At 36.0% G+C, this 25,243-nt stretch overlaps 1 protein-coding gene across 1 annotated transcript in view; it reads right to left on the bottom strand.

Moving 5' to 3' along the window:
* Nucleotides 1–25,243, bottom strand: part of LOC149802439 (cytohesin-1-like) — a 149,010-nt gene that overhangs the window by 119,779 nt on the left and 3,988 nt on the right. The window contains exon 2 of the mRNA XM_089951662.1: nucleotides 16,369–16,442. Coding sequence (XP_089807788.1) covers nucleotides 16,369–16,442 — 74 coding nt within the window. The remainder of the gene's footprint in view (nucleotides 1–16,368; nucleotides 16,443–25,243) is intronic.

Below are 25,243 nucleotides of genomic sequence, written 5' to 3'. Positions count from 1 at the left end.
ACATATCCCCCTGCAAAATATTGCAATAACCAGGCCATACATTTACAATGTTAGAAAATGGCTCTATATTTACATGTACCTAACAATGCTTGACCCATGCCTTACATGTACCAAACAATGCCAGACCCAAGCCCTATAGTTACATGTACCAAACAATGCCAGACCCAGGCCCTATAGTTACATGTACCAAACAATGGCAGACCCAGGCCCTATAGTTACATGTACCAAACAATGGCAGACCCAGGCCTTATAGTTACATGTACCAAACAATGGCAGACCCAGGCCCTATATTTACATGTACCTAACAATGCTTGACCCATGCCTTACATGTAGCAAACAATGCCAGACCCAGGCCCTATAGTTACATGTAGCAAACAATGCCAGAGCCAGGCCCTATAGTTACATGTACCAAACAATGGCAGACCCAGGCCCTATAGTTACATGTAGCAAACAATGCCAGACCCAGGCCCTATAGTTACATGTACCAAGCAATGGCAGACCCAGGCCCTATAGTTACATGTAGCAAACAATGCCAGACCCAGGCCCTATAGTTACATGTAGCAAACAATGCCAGACCCAAGCCCTATAGTTACATGTAGCAAACAATGTCAGACCCATGCCCTATAGTTACATGTACCAAACAATGCCAGACCCAGGCCCTATAGTTACATGTACCAAACAATGCCAGACCCAGGCCCTATAGTTACATGTACCAAACAATGCCAGACCTAGGCCCTATATTTACATGTACCAAACAATGCCAGACCCAGGCCATATATTTACATGTACCAAACAATGCTAGACCCAGGTCATATATTTACATGTACTAAACAATGCCAGACCCAGGTCCTATATTTACATGTACTAAACAATGCCAGACCCAGGTCCTATATTTACATGTACTAAACAATGCCAGACCTAGGCCCTATATTTACATATACCAAACAATGATAGACCCAGACCCTATATGTACATGTACCAACAATGCCGGACCCAGGCCTTATAGTTATATGTACTAAATAATGCCAGACCCAGGCCCTATATTTATATGTACTAAATAATGACAGACCCAGGCCTTATAGTTACATGTACTAAACAATGCCAGACCCAGGCCCTATAGTTACATGTACTAAACAATGCCAGACCCAGGCCCTATAGTTACATGTACTAAATAATGCCAGACGTAGGCCCTATACTTACATGTACCAAACAATGCCAGACCCAGGCCCTATATTTACATGTACCAAATAATGCCAGACCCAGGCCCTATATTTACATGTACTAAATAATGCCAGACCCAGGCCCTATATTTACATGTACTAAATAATACCAGACCCAGGCCCTATATTTACATGTACTAAATAATGCCAGACCCAGGCCCTATAGTTACATGTACTAAACAATGCCAGACCCAGACCTTATAGTCACATGTACTAAACAATGCCAGACCCAGGCCCTATATTTACATGTAGTAAACAATGCCAGACCCAGGTCCTATATTTACATGTACTAAACAATGCCAGACCCAGGCCCTATATTTACATGTACTAAACAATGCCAGACCCAGGCCCTATATTTACATGTACTAAACAATGCCAGACCCAGGTCCTATATTTACATGTACTAAACAATGCCAGACCCAGGCCCTATATTTACATGTAGTAAACAATGCCAGACCCAGGCCCTATATTTACATGTACTAAATAATGCCAGACCCAGGCCCTATATTTACATGTAGTAAACAATGCCATACCCAGGCCTTATAGTTAAATGTACCAAACAATGCCAGACCCAGGCCATATATTTACATGTACCAAACAATGCCAGACATGGCCCTATATTTATTTATACCAAATAATGTTAGACCCATAGTTCCCTACTTACCAAAAAGTGCTGGACATTTTACAGAATCTTCTTGATAAAAAAAAATTAAGTTGAAACAAAGATCCTGTACCTGTATCTGATTTCAAATCTTTCTTTGAACTGAAAGGAACTACTATTACAAGAACAGATGTCATCTGAGTAGCAGGGCCTGGATGACTCAATGTTTATTTAACAAATTAATATTACAAGAATACTGGGACACATAAATGAACAACAGCACAAGGGCATAGCACAGCAACATGTTTGAAAGCAGTGGATCCCAAACTTTCTCGAGCCATCTTGGTTATCCTCAGCGCCATTACCTTACCCTATAAGAAGCATTATTCAGCATTAGCACCTCCTCAATAACCCCACTGCCTCCAAGCAGGCAGTATTGCCCACTTTGAAAGCCACTGTTTTAAAGTATCACAGGATGAAATGATAGTGGAGTAGGTAGGAGTGAAACAGTTAATATATTGATGTATCAACATTTTTTCATGATATTAGCATTGTTACAACTCAACTTAAAAATGTTACAGAAAAAAAGTGAAACCAGTAATTAATTAAATCAACAACTCATTTTTCTGCTATATAAAATGAAAATTCATAAGACACTGCATTGTGAATTAAATTCCAAAAAAATCTTAAATATCTTATCACAAGTCCAAAAATACAGAATATTCCACATGAATTCCAATAGCCTTGAATTTCCTGATTTACCACAATGATGCAATCAAGAATGTCTTTGAATGAGTTCATAATAACTCCAAAATGTTTTAATGTAAATAATAGAGCATTTTTTAATTCAAGTGAATAGTTTAAATATATAATTCCTCTCGAATCACAATACAACTTGAAGGATTCTGTTATATATATATATATATATATATATATATATATATATATATATATATATATATATATATATATCTATATATCTATATATTGTTTAACTTTTGTCTTTAATTAAAGATATTCAGAGATCATACATAAACAACATATTACATAGCTAATTTCTTTCATGATTACAAATTAAATTTTAAGTTAATGATCATTTGTAAGCAATATGTTTACTTTGATCTCTGTTCATAACACTGGTTGTAACTTGGAAAAAAACATAGTGTACCTAATTTTTGTATGGTTATTTGTTAAAATTTAAGTAAATAGACCTTGCCTTGTTTATGAATTTGATGGGAAAATGAACTCCAACCTGGTCCACTCACTGTGTCTTAAGTTTTTATATAAATGTTGTGATCAGAACATTTATTCCGACCTTAAATCCATTCTTTATGGAATCAATCTTTGCTGCATTCTGTTATAATTTATAAAGATTTATTTCTTTAAATTATTTTGCGATTATTGTGAATTTATTCAAGGACATTGTGGATTAATATCCTTGTGATACATCAAGACTGTTAGCAGATCAGCTCATTGGGGCTAATTTAACATCCTTGTGATACATCAAGACTGTTAGCAGATCAGCTCATTTGGGGCTAATTTAATATCCTTGTGATACATCAAGACTGTTAGCAGATCAGCTCATTTGGGGTTAATGACACATCAGCACATCCAATTCTGTTATTCATTTGGTATACTTTATACTTTTGGACTTGTGACAGAACTTTAGAATGATTTGGGATTTAATTCACAATGCTATAAATTCCTTTTAAATTTCCAATTTGTATAATAGGGAAATAAATTATTTGCAGAATGTTACTGAACCTGTTGGTTTTGCTTTTCTTTGTAACTGGGTTTAACAATTCCCACTGACTGATCTTACAACAGGAATGAATTATCGTTTATCAAATCCCTATTTATAAAAATTTTCACCTGAAGTATAACATAATAAGATTTCCAACAGAAAAACCAAGTCTAACTGTAAACAAGACTGACCTTGAACTCAGGTTAGACAAACAAGTAAAAATATTGCTTGCTTACAAGTTACAATTAAAGACAAAGGTTAATCACACAATATAATTTAAATATACATAACAATACTGATATAAGTGAAGAACCAATACAAAATTAAATATAACTTCAACAGTTGTGAATATTTATTGGTAAGTACCTTTATATTCTATAAAGTGATTATTCCTATGAGTCAGGTGTAGCAGAAACATGCATTTATGCAAGTAACAAAGAAATACTTTTGACAATGCTTACTCACTTTCTACAAATTATCAAACTCAAGGTGACTAACATGGTTTGCAAACCAACTGATTGATCATTTTATCCTGTCAGTGGACTCAGCTCTCAAAGTATACCCCATGCATCTCTGAACTTTCTCAGTCAGATTAACCTGCCAGTATACCCACACCTCAAAGTACATCCCATGCATTTCTGAACACAGACCTCGAAGTACATCCCATTCATCTCAAAGTACATCCCATGCATTTCTGAACTTTCTCAGTCAGATTAACCTGCCAGTATACTCAGACCTCAAAGTATATCCCATGCATTTCTAAACACTTTCTCAGTCTAATTATCCTTCCAGTATACCCAGACCTCAAAGTACACCCCATGCATCTCTGAACACTTTCTCAGTCTGATTAACCTGCCAGTATACCCAGGCCTCCAAGTACACCCCATGCATCTCTGAACACTTTCTCAGTCTGATTATCCTGCCAGTATACCCAGACCTCAAAGTACATCCCATGCATCTCTAAACACTTTCTCAGTCTGATTATCCTGTCAGTATACCCAGACCTCAAAGTACACCCCATGCATCTCTAAACACTTTCTCAGTTTGACAATCATGCCAGTATACCCAGACCTCAAACCCTGCCCCATGCACAGTTAAAACACTTTATGAGTCTGATTATTCAGGCATAACATTTTATTTTGATTTCACTTTTTGTCTGTTGTTCAAACACTAGAAAACTACACTTCCAACCACAGGGTGTCTTTCAAATCATTTGTAAGCAAATCTTGGATAATGAAATTCAGCCAAACATTGTGTGGAGGTTGTGGCAAGGCTGTATGGAGGATGTAGCAGGGCTATATGGAGCATATAGCTGGGTTATATTAAAGATGTAGCAGGGCTCTATGTACATTGTAGCAGGGCTGTATGAAGGATGTTACAGGGCTGCATGCAAGATGTGACAGGGCTGTATGGAGGATGCATCAGGGCTGTATGGAGGATGTAGCGGGGCTGTATGGAGGATGTAACAGAGCTGTATGAAAGATGTAGCAGGGCTGTATGGAAGATGTGGCAGGGCTGTATGATTTATGTGGCTGGGCTGTAAGAAGGATGAGGCTGTATGGAGGAGGTAGCAAGACTATATGGAGAATATAGCAGGGTTATATGAAAGATGTAGCATGGCTGTATGTACATTGTAGCAGGGCTGTATGAAGGATGTGACAGGGCTGTATGGAGGATGCATCAGAGCTGTATGGAGGATGTAGCAGGGCTGTATGGAGGATGTAGCAGAGCTGTATGAAAGATGTAGCAGGGCAAAACTAGCTTAATGCTTTCCTTTAGCTCAGGGGTGGGCAAACTATGGCCCGCAGGCCTTTCATGTGGCCCTCCAAGGGTTTTCATGCGACCTAGGAACAAGTCATCATTCACACTGACTCCGTTTATGTTACTCTGTTAATCAAATAAATGTGCTTCTTTTGAAGTTTAAGTTTAACTTTTCAAATATTAACAACATATTAACAACTGAAAATTAATTATGATGTTATTTAGAAAAACCTTTTGTTTTTGCTATCTCAGATATCATTTATTTTACCTAATGAACTATGCGGCCCAAGATAAGGTGTAAATTTGTGTATGCGGCACTTGCACTGGAAAGTTTGCCCACCTCTGCTTTAGCTTATAGAGTTCAGGAGAGGGTTTGAATAAATAATTAGAAAGCATATATTTGCTTGTTATCAAGTTTAAGGCCAATTAATGTATTAGTACAACACACTATTGGGCCTTAGGGTAATAGTATCCTCTAGTACAGCACACTATTGGGCCTTAGGGTAATAGTACCCTCTAATACAGCATACTTTTGGGCCTTAGGGTAATAGTAACCTCTAGTACAACACACTACTGGGCCTTATGGTAATAGCAACCTATAATACAGCACACTATTGGGCCTTAGGGTAATAATAACCTCTAGTACAGCACACTATTGGGCCTTAGGATAATAGTAACCTCTAGTACAGCACACTATTGGGCCTTAGGGTAATAGTAACCTCTAGTACAGCACACTATTGGGCCTTAGGGTAATAGTAACCTCTAGTGCAGCATACTATTGGGCCTTTGGGTAATAGTAACCTCTAGTACAGCACACTATTGGGCCTTAGGGTAATAGCAACCTCTAGTACAGCATACTATTGGGCCTCAGGGTAATAGTAACCTCTAGTACAGCACACTATTGGGCCTCAGGGTAATAGTAACCTCATGGACCTCATCTCAGAATGTGGTGGTCACTTTATATGATTAGTATACTTCATTATAAGGGAATCCCATTATGTCAGTCAATTTAATGGGTCTTATGGGCAGCATTATAATGAAGGAATGGTGTGCTATAGTAAGTTTTAACCAAAATGGAAACATAGTAGTAGGTGTATTCAATGACAGTATTAGCAGCTAAAGCATGCAAATGGCAGCTATTTCCTATCTAACAACTTGGCATCATAACTTTATGCACAGTAAGAGGTACAGTGAGCAGGAAAAAATATACATCAAAGTTTTTATGAAGCACCTATATGCCAAAGCATGCCTGTCTCATACTGATGGGAACTTTTGATCTTATCATTTGATTTTTTAAAAGTAATAGAATGTAGATGAAACAAAGTTAAGAAAGTAAACATTCTGGTTTGGAAAATCCTAACAAAAAGAAGGCCTCTTCATTTCTATGGCAAGCTTCTATAGAGAAACTAACTTCATTTCTATGACAAGTAAATCATGCTGGTCACATAGGTATATATATACTGTACATGTATATGTTTGATTCAGCACCTATGGATGTTTAATTTATATGAAGTGTCAGCACAATGCCTGGTCAGTGTATTGTTCTGCAGTCTTCATATTTTGGAATCTTTACTTGAGATACAACTGTCTATGATTGTTTGTGTTTGGAAGTTGAACTACAACCATTGGGGATGAAAGGGATAATAAGGGGTTGGTTAAAATCAAGTTAGAACTTTGCCATCAGGTCCAGGCAAATTAGTCCAAATCTCCATAGCTGTCTCTCAAATTATGGGCACTGGGTCTTATGTTTCTCTACAGAAGCCTGGCACAGACATGAAGTACTTGACATGTTTCTCTACAGAAGCTAGTCATAAAATGAAGTAGGTTTCTCTACAGAAGTTAGTCTTCAGATGAAGACTGTTTCTTCTCAGAAACTTGTCATAGAATGAATGTTTCCCTACAGAAACTTGTCATAGAAATGAAGTTAGTTTCTCTATAGATGCTTGCCATAGAAATGAAGAGGTCTTCTTTTTGTTATAATTGTTTTTAGAAAATGCTAATTGTGACCCGAGGTCAAGTAGAAAACTATATTATCTTGTGACTGTGAAGATTTTATCAGTTGTGCTTTAACATCTAGCACTTTAAGTTGTATTATGGTGTGACCAGTTTGAGCTGAATTTTATCTTTTTCAAATTACAGAATTCAAGTGATTATTTTCTCTGGAAACACAAAAGTGCTATGACAAAATTCTTGGATAAAGACATTCACTGGAATTTATACTGAATTCAAACCTGGACTAATATTTCTGTGATTCAACAAGAGACTGTTGACACATCAGTACTTCATAGGCTATAACAGACATGTCATCACCTTCAATTCTGGATCTCGTCAAACTTGAGCTGAGTTTCATTTAGGACTTTTAATTACTAGGACTTGTGTCGTTAATTCTTGGATTATTTTTGGATTTAATTCGCAACACCATAAGTTCTTTTTTTTTTCATTTTTCTCTTTGTATTCTAGGGAAATAAATTATTTGTTAAATTTTACAAAGCCTGTTGTCTTCACTCTTTTCTGTTACTTATTTTAAAAACACAGAATTGTAACAACACTTGATAAAAAAACTCGTGTATTGATTAATTCATAATGTAAGATTATGTTACTGCTCAAAATCAAATTACCTTAACTGACAGTCCTAGGGTCACTACACAGTAAGTATCGACTGTACAAAATCAAATTACCTTAACTGACAGTCCTAGGGTCACTACACAGTAAGTATCGACTGTACAAAATCAAATCACCTTAACTGACAGTCCTAGGGTCACTACACAGTAAGTATCGACTGTACAAAATCAAATTACCTTAACTGACAGTCCTAGGGTCACTACACAGTAAGTATCGACTGTACAAAATCAAATCACCTTAACTGACAGTCCTAGGGTCACTACACAGTAAGTATCGACTGTACAAAATCAAATCACCTTAACTGACAGTCCTAGGGTCACTACACAGTAAGTATCGACTGTACAAAATCAAATTACCTTAACTGACAGTCCTAGGGTCACTACACAGTAAGTATCGACTGTACAAAATCAAATTACCTTAACTGACAGTCCTAGGGTCACTACACAGTAAGTATCGACTGTACAAAATCAAATTACCTTAACTGACAGTCCTAGGGTCACTACACAGTAAGTATCGACTGTACAAAATCAAATTACCTTAACTGACAGTCCTAGGGTCACTACACAGTAAGTATCGACTGTACAAAATCAAATTACCTTAACTGACAGTCCCTCTGAGTCATTACACAGTAAGTATTGAATTTACAAAACCAAATCACCTTAACTGACAGTCCCTCTGAGTCACTACAAAGTAAGTATTAAATTTACAAAACCAAATCACCATAACTGACAGTCCCTCTGAGTCACTACACAATAAGTATTGAATTTACAAAACCAAATCACCTTAACTGACAGTCCCTCTGAGTACTACACAGTAGGAATTGACTTTACAAAACCAAATTACCTTAAATGCCTGAACTGCTACACAGTAATCATTGACTTTACCTTAACTGCCAGAGTCCCAATTAGTAAACAAATCTTGTCACTGATCCAAGTCCACCAGATGAACACAAATCTTGTCACTGATCCAAGTCCACAGATTGACACAAATCTTGTCATTGATCCAAGTCCATCAGATTGACACAAAACTTGTCACTGAACCAAGTCCACCAGACTGACACAAATCTTGTCATTGATCCAAGACTACCAGACTGACACAAATTTTGTCATTGATCCAAGTCCACCAGATTGACACAAATCTTGTCACTGATCCAAGTCCACCAGATTGACACAGATCTTGTCATTGATCCAAGTCCACCAGATTTACATAATCTTGTCATTGATCCAAGTCACCAGATTGACAAAAACACAAATCTTGTCATTGATCCAAGTCCACCAGATTGATACAAATCTTGTCATTGATCCAACTGAAACAAACACGTTTGGTAAGAGAACTCGCTGTAGTGAGAGTCCTTATTTTCATGACCTTCACTTTCTGGTCATGGAATGTCAAGTTTTAGGTAAAATGACCACACTATTTTAATTTTGAAATCGTGAAGAACTCTGGTAACATAAAGAAACCAAAAAGAGTTATTTTTCATTGTTCAATCCATCCATCAGCACATAAAAAGTATATTTGGTACAGGAAACTTTACCTATCCTATATTTGACTCCAACCCTCTAAATTTTCATCATGTATGCTGATGAAAAAAAATCAGTTGGAACCATGGCTGTTTTTCACCTCCAAATTGGTAACTTCAATCGGAAACTCTCTGACATGTAGCACATAAGCTGTATAAAAGAATATTACCACACTACACACCTTCTTTTCTTAATTAAAATCATGATTCACAGAAAAGACCAAAATGCAAAAAGATTCAATAATATTTTTGTTGATGTAGATGGAAAATGTTACATATGAAAAGTTTCAGTATGAATTATTTTCAAACACTAGGACAGTCAGTGTTTTCTTAAATAAGCAGACTCACCATGATTTAACTGTGTATTTTAATCGTTACATAAAACAGCAAAACTTTACTAAGCAACATTGTTGGGACCACAAATGTCTGCCCTCGTATAGAGGTGGCAAGTTTAAACATATCTGAGTAATAAATGATTCTATTGCAAGCATAATATGCAACCAGTCTCCAGAGAAAACCACTTAACAAAAGAACTGGTTTAAAAAAAGTTACACAGAATTATATGGTCACAAAAGGGCCTACTTTTCAGTGGCCAGTTTAAGGAATTGTGTGCATCTGCGCTGTACAGAACCATGTACTCTATATACCCACACAGAAGTCAGATCCAAATGCAACTATAAACCCAGATCTGCTGTCACTCAATGCATTGGCACATCAGGGTCTGTGCAATTTGGAAGTAACATAGACGATCTACCGGCATTATACTAGAACGGATCTTGGACTTTTTTTTAAAGTTGGAGTTTAAAACAACTTTTTAATCAGGCATTCTGATTAAAATCTAGTCCCAGGCGGAGATCTGATGGGCAACAATATATGCGACCATGTTTTGCTGACCATGTGGATCATCAATGAAATCACAACTTTCAAGTTTCTGAAAGTGAAACATATCATTCCAAAAATATTTCTACAAACGGTAAATCTTCCAAACACAATTTACACAGCTTTATCTTAACAACTGAGTAATAGATGTTGAAATTAATCCTGACACAAAATGTACCAATAAAGCCTTTTAAATGGTCTTATTATTTTCCTTTAAGATTTGGATGCCAGTACAAATGGGGTCAAACCCTAGTCTATCATTTTACAGACATCTACATGATTTACTGCAGGGCATCTATGGTAGGTCTTTCTTTGCTGCCTCTTTGTTTACAGATTTCAACACATCCTGTGTGGATTCCCCAGGTGTCCTGTCAGAACATGAATTAGCTGTATAGATGATGAACTCCTGGCCTGGTATGGGTCAGAGGTCACCTGGCCATTTAATCTAATAGCCCTATATATCTACACTGGTAACAATATAGCACTCAGGTTTTTGCTACTGTTAATGTACTGTACATATATGTCAGTTGCATGAACTTTGCAATAATTCAGAAATCTTCTGATACATGTATATAGAATTTCTGATACATGAATATAGAATTTATCGGGGGGGGGGGGGAACCTACTACACAGGTTCTCAAAAAAATTCATATATTTGGTCTCATATTCTCAAAACAATCCCTGTATCTGACTCTATATTCTTAAAAATAAATGCTTATCCTGGCCCCATATTTTTAAAAAAATGCTGATACCTTGCCTGATATTCTTAAAAAATGCCATATGTTCTTAGAAAGATGCATACAGATTACCCAATATTCTTAAAAAAAATATGCATAATAGTGTTGCACAAAAAGTGTACTATCACAAGTTTCCAGCAATTGTTTTGTCACTTTTCCCCAAATACTGACCCTGTGCCCACTCCTCTTTTTCATCAGAAAAAAAAATTAAACATAGGTCTAGATTAGTGGATAGCCATCCACATCTCTGTTGGCACTGTCAAAGTCACAACAGATTATAAAGCTTAAAATGACAGTGAATATCTAATTTAAAACAATGTATCTAGCAATGACATATTCGAAGTTTGGGATAGATGGCCAAGTTTCAGTGAAAAGTGTTTGATAACTATGACTTCTAGTGTAAAACAATGTATGCTATCATGATATCAATATGGTGTGGAAGATTTAGTTTATTGTGAGGATGACAAAAGTGACTAAATTTATGCAAATTATACAGAATTTGTCATGTAAATAATGATTCATTAGTTGGGAAAGTAAATTCAGCAGTCCTGTGTATTTAATATAAATGTTGTTAGATTATGAGAAGTAGGCAATAATGCCTATACCTGACTGCATACTCTCAAAACAAAAATGACTACACCTGACCCCATACTCTCAAAACAAAAATGCCTATACCTGACCCCACAATATTTAACAAAAATGGGCTTTGACAGGTCACATATTCATTTTTTGTGTAAAACTCAATCTCATCCTTAAATATTTTAAGTCCATAATGTTAAATAGAATAATATTAAATGTTTGACTGTTGCAAGTAAATAACACACATTACAACCACAAAATGAAATACATCCATTATTCATCATGAACATGCCAATTTTCTGTTTAATACTGAACTCAAATCAATTGGCTACATAAAGTATGATAGACTAAAGCAAAAGTCAAATATCAGAGTCTAACTGAATACAACACAATGATCAGCCACTATAAAATACACATGCAGATGTGGGACTATGCCATTTGTTCTACTGACTACCATATGTACTTGCTTATAAGTCAAATTGCAAACAACAAAAGATCTTGATCTGCCATAGCATAATGTGCCTGCAGATCAGGGTTTATGATGTTTGTTCTACTGATTAATCCTAATATACCGCACAGACCCAGATCTTCTGGTGCTGGGTCTGTAAAATTTACATTTAGATTTTAATGTAAGCATATATGGTTTGTTCTTTGTTTTGTGTACCTGTGCATTGAAAACATGCAATGTAAAAAAGAACCAACTTGGACAAAAATAAATCAAATGAAGCCCTATAGGGATTCAAGTCCAGTTCTTGTACATGAAAGGTCAACATGCTATCAACACGACGAGGTATTTACAACATTGAAAATAAAATAGTCTGCTCATAAAAAAGCAGTTATGGAATGAAAATACGTTGTAAAATTTGTTTATTTTGGAAAATATACAAAGGCCAATGAAAAATTAAAGTGTGGTTACCTTATTTTAATAGACACGACCCTATAACTTTTTATCACATATGCAACAAAAAGATCAGTAACAACCATGCCCAGTTTTTATAACTTTTTATCACATATGCAACAAAAAGATCAGTAACAACCATGCCCAGTTTTTATAACTTTTTATCACATATGCAACAAAAAGATCAGTAACAACCATGCCCAGTTTTTATAACTTTTTATCACATATGCAACAAAAAGATCAGTAACAACCATGCCCAGTTTTTATAACTTTTTATCACATATGCAACAAAAAGATCAGTAACAACCATGCCCAGTTTTTATAACTTTTTATCACATATGCAACAAAAAGATCAGTAACAACCATGCCCAGTTTTTCACCTACAAAATGGAAGATTAAGATTGGAAACTGAACAAATACATGCTGAGCAAAATTGTACAAAAAAAGTTGTACCAACTCTTCTACCCTTTTTTAAAAATATTTTTAGCAGAAACACAGAATTTGTATTGCATGCCTTGTCAAGTAGCATAGAAAAAGAAAATCAAATAACATGATTTTCATAACTTGGGTTCCCCTCTTAAACAGCTAAATTTCAGTAACACTGCCAGCATATCCCATACGGGTACAAAATTTTGAGAGAAAAAATTACCTTTGTGTCACAAGTGGGGTCAGACTGAGTAAAAAAACAAAATTTAGTGTTACAATGGAGGGTTAACTTAATTATTTGGGGGTCAAATGAAGGTAGAAAGAATTATACTACAAGTTCATACCTTTTGTTTGGATATTAAAAGTTGTAAGAATACAAGACTAGTTAACACTTCATGGACTTTGCTCCTTGGACTGGTTTCCACTTTAATGAATTTACACTTTCGACTGATTAATACTTCACTGAATTTGCACCTTCAGGTCATTTAATCGATAAAAAATTCAAGGAAAATAAAATTTAGTACCAAGCAATCTGCATGTGAGTTACTGGAAACTTAATTTAATCATATTAAATAATAGGTCGGAGAGACTGGGGTAATGAACATTTTGATAAAGCTCATTGACATTCATTTTGCACTGCTTTATCATTCAAATTAATTATAGCACTTTTACATTCAAAGCTGATGTTAAAAGGAAGGTACCAGGTAAACCAATCTCCTCTAGTGAAATCTAGAATTCATGAACTCTCAGAGCAAACTCAGAGCCCTGATTAACTACCCTTAGCATCTGGCGAATTCTGCATGTCTATGTGATAGAGTTCTATTTCAAGAACTGCTTATCAGTTATTTTACCTGTGACCATCAGGACTGCAAGGAATAAAGGGTTGTTGTCTTGCAGTGGAACCTGGAACTAAATTTTGCCAGCAAGACATAAGCAGAAACGTTTTCATATAACACAGATGTCCTACCTGACATAAATGCAAAACTTATCCAAAGTCTTCCAGACAGACAGACAGACAAGGGTAACATAATGGTGGGGCATATAAACTTATCACTAGTATGTGGCCTCATACTCATGACCATTACATTCTGAGACATTTCATCTGAGCTGAGTGGTAGCTCAGCTGGTAGAGGGTCTGACTAGTAATCTAGCATTGTATGATACCCCCATGGCCAGCCTGGTCTGACTAGTAATCTAGCATTGTATGATACCCCCATGGCCAGCCTGGTCTGACTAGTAATCTAGCATTGTATGATACCCCCATGGCCAGCCTGGTCTGACTAGTAATCTAGCATTGTATGATACCCCACATGGCCAGCCTGGTCTGGCTAGTAATCTAGCATTGTATGATACCCCCATGGCCAGCCTTGTCTGACTAGTAATCTAGCATTGTATGATACCCGCATGGCCAGCCTGGTCTGACTAGTAATCTAGCATTGTATAATACCTGCATGGCCAGCCTTGTCTGACTAGCAATCTAGCATTGTATAATACCTCCATGGGCAGCCTGGTCTGGCTAGTAATCTAGCATTGTATGATACCCCATGACCAGCCTGGTCTGACTAGTAATCTAGTATTGTATGATACCCCCATGGCCAGTAATCTAGCATTGTATGATACCCCCATGGCCAGCCTGGTCTGACTAGTAATCTAGCATTGTATGATACCCCGATGGCCAGCCTGGTCTGACTAGTAATCTAGCATTGTATGATACCCCCATGGCCAGCCTGGTCTGACTAGTAATCTAGCATTGTATGATACCCCCTTGGCCAGCCTGGTCTGACTAGCAATCTAGCATTGTATGATACCCCCATGGCCAGCCTGGTCTGACTAGTAATCTAGCATTGTATGACACCCCCATGACCAGCCTGGTCTGACTAGTAATCTAGCATTGTATGATACCCAGCGGCGACGCTAGGGTTGGTGTCACCCAGTGCAGTAAACTCATGGTGTCACCCCTCCAGACTTCCACCATGGATTTCTTCTTAAAATAAGTCCACAGTATAATATAAAAATAAGCACCAGACACTCTGCAGACCGCATGGTGGCACCCTGTGCCTGCGAGTCATGTATTTAACTATGATCGGTTATCCGCTTATGAAATCCGACTAGACCGAGCAGTGTGTGCTCTGTAAAATTTGCAATTTTTCATTTTGGTGTCACCCCTCTGAGATGGTGTCACCTGGTGCGGTCCACACCCCCCTAGCGACGCCACTGATGATATCCCCATGGCCAGCCTGGTCTGACTAGTAATCTAACATTGTATGATACCCCGATGGCCAGCCTGGTCTGACTAGTAATCTAGCATTGTATGATACCCCGATGGCCAGCCTGGTCTGACTAGTAATCTAGCATTGTATGATACCCCGATGGCCAGCCTTGTCTGACTAGTAATCTAGCATTGTATGATACCCCCATGGCCAGCCTGAGTTGGTTGTCTCTGAGTGTCCTTGGGATAGGCACTTAGTTCCCATTACTTCACCATAGTTGATAATGTGTCAGAAGTGCCATTAAAATCAAAAACAAAAAACTAGTTAGCTAACAGCTATCTCTCAAACTCAGCTTTCAGCACACACAAAAAAATGGCTTTCTGAAAAAAAAACTTATGTACCAACTAAACTCGCTTAAAAGACAAGTAAAACCAAACCAACCCAGCAGATCTGGGCCTGTGCAGTTTGTTATGTGTAATGTGTATAACAAACAACAAAAACCTTGATCTGCAATTGCATTACGCTACAGCAGATCAGGATCTTTGTTATTTGGCATTTGACTTGAGAGTATATAAGATACTATAAATGTACTAGTTGTTGTAGTTGTTATGGAGTTTAAAGCCATTTTTCAGCACATGAAATACTATACATGGTGGTCAGTATAAGTGGTGAACAAATAACCTGGGAAAATCCTGGGAAGAACCACCATCCCATAAGCTGCTGGCAAACTTCCTCACGTGTCCATTTCAGCTGAGCCTGAGAATCGAACACAGATATAGAGAGAGAGAGAGGTGAGATGGCAGAGATCTGGAATGTTGACTGCTTTAGACAGACCACTCAAGGTCCCTAAATGTAGTAGTTCATGCTGCAGAGAATGCAAGCCATGTACATGATAGCACCCCACCCCCACAAGAGGGGGACATTTACACAACAGGTAATTAATAATTTTATGAATGGAAAACAATGAGATGGGCAAGAACTAGTAGCAATAACTGTGATGACAGTGAAATATGTTTTCCAGCATAAAGATCACTCGATGAACCAAAACATTATTTTTTTTATAGCTGTTCATTATACAGGGGCAAAATATGTACAAATACTCAAAAGATATGTATAGATGCTGTTCTTTGAGCTGTATCCATAAAGGCATGTTTCATGGTATTAAAACTTACTTGTATTTCTTGAATGAGCTTGAGTTTCCTTTCTCTGATATTGGCCAGGAGCTCCTGTTCTGCAGTTGTGAGATCTGGAAGACATGTAACAATACAGGACTGAGAGTGGGCACCTCTGTATTGGCACACAAATTTCATTAGTTATGAAAATAAATCACATGTAATAGCACATAATCCTGGAACAGTTTTCAAAACATGAACTGCTGCTACGTCTCCATAGCAAGGAATTGCATATTTAATAAAGTTATAACCTTAATCCAAGCTTCTTTTGCGTGCATAAAATCTGAAACACAAGTACTGTTGACATTCACAGCACCCTTAACAGGTACCAAAAAAACTGGTACAACAACACTTAATGTGTAATAATGATGAATCCAAAGAATTCACCAGTGTACATATTAAATTCTACTCCTAGTTAGTCACTTAAAAAAAGAAGCAGATCTTTATCCAAAACAGGGGGAATATTATCAGCCAAATGGCCGAGACCAGATCATGGGAAACACTCACAAAAGAACTGAAGTTCAGTTCACTGGCTGTTCACTATGTTTAAAAAGTCTGTTTTCATTATTCCCATATCTATAAATAGAACAGACTGTGTCTATCAGCTGCCACAGCTCTGAAGCAACAAAGCATGGGAACCAGTCTGGAATACAGCAGCTGCTCACTTACAAATCACACCAAATTCTGAGTCACTTTATTACTGTATATACTGACATGTTGGTTGTTCTTTTTTGTGTGAAAAAAAGCATAAACCTTGAATTGCTAGAAAATCACTTGCCCCAAATATCCACATCTTTATCTTACACACCAATCAACATATTTCTGCATGCAATTAACAACAGATTTTTTAACATTTCCAAGTTGACACAAAGACCAAAATGAGATTCATGTAGCCTGCCTGCAATCTTACTTAAATATACTACATGCATAACTCATTCATTCATAAAAAGCACAGTATCGTGGATCATTGCCTTTAGGGTTTAAACAAATAAATAAAACATATGTCACATATTTCAGGTGGAAGAAGGAGAATATAACCAAGTCTGATCAATTTATAGTGGGCTGGCGGGGTGTATACATGTAACATGGAATCCATCCTATATACAAACATGGTTTAAATGTTAACTTATAGGAGTCAATAATTTAAGCTCTGTTCATAGAAGAAAGTGGACATAAATCAATCTCCCAACCTCCAGAAATTTATCTAATCACAGCACTGTTACTAGTAAAATAGCTTAATTCTCAAATGTACTTCACCAAGGATGCTACTTCCATTACATTCACGTAATTTGGAGAAGGGTCCAATACTTGAGCTTGACAACAATATCCACTTCTAATGAAGAAATAAAAAAAATTAATTTGCAACAGCATTGTTGATTTAAAACATCTCTGAGCAACTCAAAAGCTATAATTAGGTGTAAATTGTATATTATTTTGCTCTTTCTGTTTCAGTTTTAAATCTTACTTACTGCCCGCTTAAGGTTTAATTTCGCTTTTTGATTTTCAATAGATCTTTTATTTATCAAGCATCTGTCCATCATCGAAATGACAATTAGTGGAAATGACAATTAGTGGAAATGACAAATGGAAAAACAGGCATGCCCCTAATATGAGGTAATTTAAGATAAAACATCTGTAATTAAGATTAATTCCCAAGTCAGGAGTGCTTTATATAAGATGTGAGGACTTTTTGGATGGTTAACATTACCTAAAAATTTTGTTTAACTAATCAGTTTAATTAAAGGAATTGTTTATGTACATGTATCTTTCAAGAATGATGACAGTGACAAAACTGGATGATGCACATGTATAGTTTCCAAAGAGTTATGAACTTTCTGTTAATATTACCACCCCAAAAGATTGGATGCTAAGAAAATTTAAAAATTCTAGTCCAGTTAAAAAACAACATACATCTGTCTCAAGTGATGGAGAATGTAAAGTCCAACTGCAAAGAGCAGTACCCAATCTGTGGTGATATAATGCAATGGCAGATTAGGGACAATATTGTTTGTTCTACTGATTACTTCTAGCAAACTAAACAGAACCAGACATGTCAGTGCAATATACAATGGTAAATAAGGGTTTGTACAGTCGGCAGTCTGACCTGACTCATTATCAAGTATATATGGTACGCATGGGTGAATTAGAAAAGAAATTTGAAGAGTATTTACCGGTACATGCAATTTGTGTGTTATCCACACTGTCCGTTGGAAAAACATAAATGGTGATTAAGTTTTGTTCACCTGTGCTTTAAGATCTATCAAAATTATTCTTTTTCAAGTCATATAAAATCTGGTTATATGCTTCTGAGTACAGGTAAAATGTTAACATCTCTTTTCAAGGACAAACATGCTGATTTTTTATTTCTCATCAACAGTGCCTAAGGCACATGCATGAACATTTTACAAGTACAATCAATGTCAGATGGCACAAAAGTAGGTTATAATTTTAACATCATCTGAGAACTCATCTTTGCTATAATACCATTTAGAATTGTCTAATTAACACAAAACCCATAACTTAATAGCATATATAGAAAGAGTTTTCAAGTGTTTAGAATCTTGTTAAAATTCAATAAAATGTGCAAAGAGAAACAGCTATTTTATAAATAAAAAAAGAGAAAAATAATGCAGTATATCCTAATCTGTAGTACCGGTATCTATTTTTTTCATTTGTGATAAACCTATTACACGTTCTGATAGTACATACAGTATTTGTCAGATAGAGTTTAAAGTTGACTACCAATCACTCACATACATACAAGCAGAGCTGACACTAGGGACTGCCAATATTGCCAAAGACACACTAGGGACAGCCAAAAGCGCCCATGGCAACCGAACTATTTAAATGGCAGATCAGTTCAGTAAAACAACACACATGTATCTGGCAACCACAAACTTAGGGGCTTATGCTATGTGCAATTTTTGCTGGAAGTTGCTGAAGTCACTAATTTTACATATTTATCCAAGGCTGTATGATCGAAGGGTCAACATTTAACTAACTTAAGTATCCAAGGCTGTATAAATAGTGAGACAGTCTACATTGCACAAGATTAACATGTCTGGAAGGGTCTACATTTCACAAGTTTAATGTGTCCAAGACCATATAAATGATGGAAACAAAAGGTCTACATTTCACAAGTTTAATGTGTCCAAGGCTGTATAAATGATGGAAACAAAAGGTCTACATTTCACAAGTTTAATGTGTCCAAGGCTGTATAAATGACGGAAACAAAAGGTCTACATTTCACAAGTTTAATGTGTCCAAGGCTGTATAAATGATGGAAATAAAAGGTCTACATTTCACAAGTTTAATGTGTCCAAGGCTGTATAAATGATGGAAACAAAAGGTCTACATTTCACAAGTTTAATGTGTCCAAGGCTGTATAAATGATGGAATGGTTTACATTTTTAGTTATCCATGACAGTATAAATGATGAAGTATTTAAATTTCACTAGTTTAACATTTCCAAGGCTGTATGGAAGAGTCTAAATTTCTTAACAAAACATCTTTTAGGATTCCATGATACAATGTACAGCAACAGATCCAAACTTTATTTATATATTTGGAAATAAAACTTTTAATGAATGTGGGAAATTTGAAATGAAATCCTAGTCAATAATGGGCAATGACTTAAAATGAATAGGAGCAAACTCCAATATGACAAAGCCTCTAGATAATCATAATCTGAACTTTCAAATAAACATCTACATGTAATTGGAAAATATTAATGCCAGACTAGCATAAAACACATATAGAAAAAAGCTGTTGTTTCAGAATGGGTTTCATTAACTATATTGCTCACACTGTTAATGCACTGTAGTTATCAGTACCAGACTATTTACCTGAGAAATTAATCCATGGCCTGACAACTTGAAAGGACTACTAACCAGATAAATTAATCAATGACCTGACAACTTGAAATAAACTATTTACCACAGAAATTAATCCATGACCTGACAGCAGGAAAGGGACTATTTACTGGAGAAATTAGTCCATGATCTGACACCAGGAAAGGGACTATTTACCAGAGAACTTAATCCATGACCTGACAACAGGAAAGGGACTATTTACTGGAGATATTAGTCCATGACCTGACAACAGGAAAGAGACTATTTACTGGAGAAATTAGTCCACGACCTGAATGCCAGGGATCATTTTCACCGTCCTCTGTCATGAGATTTCCAGACTTGAATGGACCAGTTTCAACAATACCTGGAAATAATGCACTCATGTTATCTTGCAAAGTCTTGCAATTCCAAAATGAGGATAATGTTATTTTAAACATGATAGCTAAACTGTATATACCTCTAAACATGATAGCTAAACTGTATATTCCTCTAAACATGATAGCTAAACTGTATATTCCTCTAAACATGATAGCTAAACTGTATATTCCTCTAAACATGATAGCTAAACTGTATATTCCTCTAAACATGATAGCTAAACTGTATATACCTCTAAACATGATTTTTACAAGTATTATTAAGCATTATAAAGTACTTGCTTTAATTGGTTTTGTGATAAATAAGATAAAATAAATTTTAAAACAAATTTTTGGTATAAAACCAATTTCTAAGATAAATTTTTCATTTGCTTTGCTATGTCACTGTATGTGTGTATTTTTTTTTAAAAACTATGTTGATATGACCATGCAATCAGGAAAAATATTTACAAAACATTCAACATGTTCGTTGCAGTAGTCATATTTGATTTCAGAAGGGACAATTTTCATTCAGGACCAACTAGATATCAAAACTAGTCTACTGGTGAAACCCCTACGTTAATATATTTTCCATTTAGGAAGAGTAGCAAAAACAAGATTTTCAAGATGGATGCATATTCAATGTCAGCATATCGCTATTTTCATTTAGGACCATCTTGTAGAACCCACTAGTCATAAGAAGCCTCATTGGAATCATCATCCATTAAGGTGAAGTTGCAAACAAGCTTCTCAAGATGGCCACTGTGATAATTATACTGATATCTGGATGGCACCATTTTCTTTTTGGACATCATATAGAACTTTTCTGGTAATGACCATATGGGTGACTCCATACTTACTTAGTACCAACTACACACCATAAGAAGCCTTTCTGTCGGTCCTCCATGATGGTATGACCATTCATTCAGGTGGAATAGCAATAAGAAGACTTCCTGTCTAAGTAGCACCATTTTCGTTTAGGACCATCTTAGGATAAATGTATGTATTAAGTTTCATGCAAATCTTCCATGTATCTTAGAAGGAGAAGCAATAGCAAACGTATGCCTCATATAGCTCTTCTGTCTTGGACCAGAACGGTAAATACATGTCACACAAGCCCATCATATTAACAGTTTGAATGTAACAAATTACCAAGAGTGGGTATAGACTATACTCACTGTGCAACACTGATGTTGCGATTTAAAGGGCAAGTATTTGTTCCTGCAAAATAACCATGCTGCATGGAAAGCAAGTTGTCATAAGTACATTTATGTGTTTTGGGAATATAAGGCAGCCAAGACAGAGACAGAAGTGAGGGAGTGTATGACTCCATAAGAGGGGCATCAGAGTGTGTGTATGTGATTTGGAAATTTAAACATAGCTTTAACAATTTTTCAGTCATATCGCTATGATGTCTGCAGTGTGGCAGTTTATAGTGATGTCTAGCACAGGGGCATCATGCCACAGACATGTAGCATGATGTTCCACCTAGTCACATTATCCTGACACAAGGTCGACAAGTCCTAACACTAACTTCTTAATGCTGAGCGCCAAGCTAGGCAGCTGTTAGTACCATTTTTGTTAAGTCTTTGGTATGACTCTGCCGGGGATCAAACCCACAACTTCCTGCATACAAGGCGGATGCTCTAACCACTAAGCCACCAGAGTGGTTAAGGGGGCATCAGAGAGCATTAGCCAGTTAAGGGGAGATTCAAAAACATGAGCAGGAAAGCGCAGATACAGAGTTGAAGTTTGGAACAATAAATAATGTTGAATTGTGGACACCTTTTGTTGTTATTTTATGTAGAATATGTGATATTCGGATCAGGAAACAAGTGGGAAAACTGACTTTGGTGAGTTCCTAATATAGTGCAATAACAGAACTGTACCTTTTAAGAGCTGAATAATTGAACTGGAATCAGTTTCTATTAATCTTACTTAATTTCACATTTTATTATTGTCATGAGATTGTGTTAGTGGGAACGTGTGTGTGCATCATTAGTGTTATATGTCAATAAATGTATTTTCCATTGTTTATCTTCATCCTTTAAGTGACTGTCCTGTCCCAAACATTCACCGTCCCTGTCTTAATTATTAGACTAAGTGTAGGGGAGATCATGACAATACTGTAAATCACAGTAAAGGAACAATGAAGCGTTGTCAAGAGAAATCACATGCTTTAACTTTATATTTGATTTCAATGTAATTATTATGGATGAGATATGTCCTCTTCTGTTCAATCATGAAAACAGCCGACTGCCACGGCAATGAATTATAGCCTTTCAACTAGAACTTATTGCTTACAAAGCAGCTAAGCAGAATTTTTTTTAACAACTTTTAACAATTAACTGAAAAAATTAACATAGTAAATATAACTGGAAATTACAATATTTGAACAGTAATGACATTTCAGTAATATCTGTGTGAGGTTCAGCCAAATTTATCATTCAAATCACAGAGACAGTAGACAACTCCCAAGTTGTTGTTTCTGCATTGTCTGTGGTGTTCTAATACACACACTTCTCTTCTTGTGCAAACTGTTTTATTGGTACAAATGATTTAGGATTGTACTCAGTTATTGGTATATTCTATCAATGAATTACTGTTAATAATGGCTATTTTATTTTGAGAAATTAACCAGTGTAAAACATACCAGAAAGATTTGGTGGTTTATGAGTGAATGGAAGTGAACTTTTTATGCACACATTTAATAATGTCTCATATCTACTTGACCTATATTATAATTCTACACCAAATGAATTAAACTCCACAGATGACTATTTATGGTCATTATAATTCTCATGTAGCAAATACATTTGCTAGCACCTTCCCAACCCCCCCAACTATTAACCTAAATTTGAGTTTCCCTCAATTTACTGAACCCTGTGAGCTAGCTTTGAAGAGGAATACATCTATCAAGTTCCAATGCTACTGTGATATACCAGTTTAAGCAGAAATAAATTACTTTAAACTCTAATAAGACACTACATTCTGTAATTTTTCTTACTTAATTCCTTCATATTAAACATGTTTCACCTACTTAACATTTAGTAATGCTAAATTAGCACCATTTCCCATTAAACCACCATTATCTTTGACATGTGTGTAGTGCACAGATGTGTACTACTATGGCATGTCTGTTGGCAAGGCTGCTATTGCATGTCCCTGGGCAAGGTTACTATGGCATGTCTGTTGGCAAAGCTGCTATTGGATGTCCCTGGGCAAGGTTACTATGGCATGTCTGTTGGCAAGGCTGCTATTGCATGTCCCTGGGCAAGGTTACTATGGCATGTATCTGGGCAAGGTACTTCACTTTAACACAATATAACCTACTTGTATTTCTATACTATATCACACCAAACCATCATTCCTTATAAATGTAAGATTTTCTATTTTACCAGGAAAAGTCAGTACCATAAAAAATTTCCATTCCAGATCGAAACACATTTGTTATTTTTATTTCTATTTTCTGTCATAATCACCATCTTTTTCCATATTATGCTTCCATATTATGCTTTCAGTGATCAATAAACATATAAAATAAAAAGCACTCTAAATGTGTATACGGTGATCATAAATCACTAATTGACACTGTTGGTGTTATTAGTAGTAGTAGTATTATTATTGTAAATCTGCCAAAGGAGTAACTGACTTGAAAAGTTGTTAAAATCTGATGTCGCATAGGAAGTCCACCTTGAAAGTTGCATGAGTAAACAATATGACCTTTATCAATAGGATCTGTGATATATTTCTTTTCTGCCCAAAAGATGCATATACCAGTAATGTTTTGAAAGGAAGTCTAAAGCATGATCTGCAAGAGTCAGGAAGTAAATCAACAATGATTATCATTGTCAACTACTGTCAATACAGATGACACAAATGAAATTTCCTCATTTTTGGCCTTATCTTTTATCTTCCTCATCTTCTTTCATCATGCACCCTTTAGAATTATGGCATAAATTAAGATCTTTGCTAATTCAATAGCCGTGTAAATGAATGACATAACCAATCAGCTGCAACATATGTACAGTATATACTTGAATTTCAGATCTAAAGTTGATGTGGAGATTTTCCATCAAATTGTTATCTTCAGTTTTGACAGGAGGTGTTGTAGTTCAATTGGTAGAGGAGTTGTAGTTCAATTGGTAGATACTCTAGTCCTGATCATTTGTTTGATACCTGCCCTGACACCAATCCAGGTCAGCTGCTTCAGTGTATCCTTGGGAATGGTCATTAGCTCCGACAACCATATGCATGATAACACAACAAAAGTGCTCTTAAATTCATAAAAAAACATAAAAATGCATCTATCCATTTTATCCATTGATTCAAGTTTTCTTACCAAAATGTGAAACTTTTTTATTTATTGATTTAAGTTTAGTTACCTTTATGTGAGACTGGTTTTTATCCATTGATTCAAGTTTGGTTACCTTCTTCATGTGAGACTGGTTTTTATCCATTGATTCAACTTTGCTTACTATCATGTGAGACTTGTTTTTATCCATTGATTCAAGTTTGGTTGTAACCTTCTTCATGTGAGACTGGTTTTTATCCATTGGTTCAAGTTTGCTTACTATCATGTGAGACTGGTTTTTATCCACTGATTCATGTTTGGTTACCTACATGTGAGACTTGTTTTATCTATTAAGTTTGGTTACCTTCATGTAAGAC

Source organism: Sinohyriopsis cumingii, chromosome 3, assembly GCF_028554795.1.
Source record: "Sinohyriopsis cumingii isolate HCF-2022 chromosome 3, ASM2855479v2, whole genome shotgun sequence".
Classification (NCBI taxonomy): Eukaryota; Metazoa; Mollusca; class Bivalvia; order Unionida; family Unionidae; genus Sinohyriopsis; species Sinohyriopsis cumingii.
The sequence above is the reverse complement of the archived record's forward strand: the minus strand, read 5'-3'. Positions and strand labels throughout refer to the sequence as shown.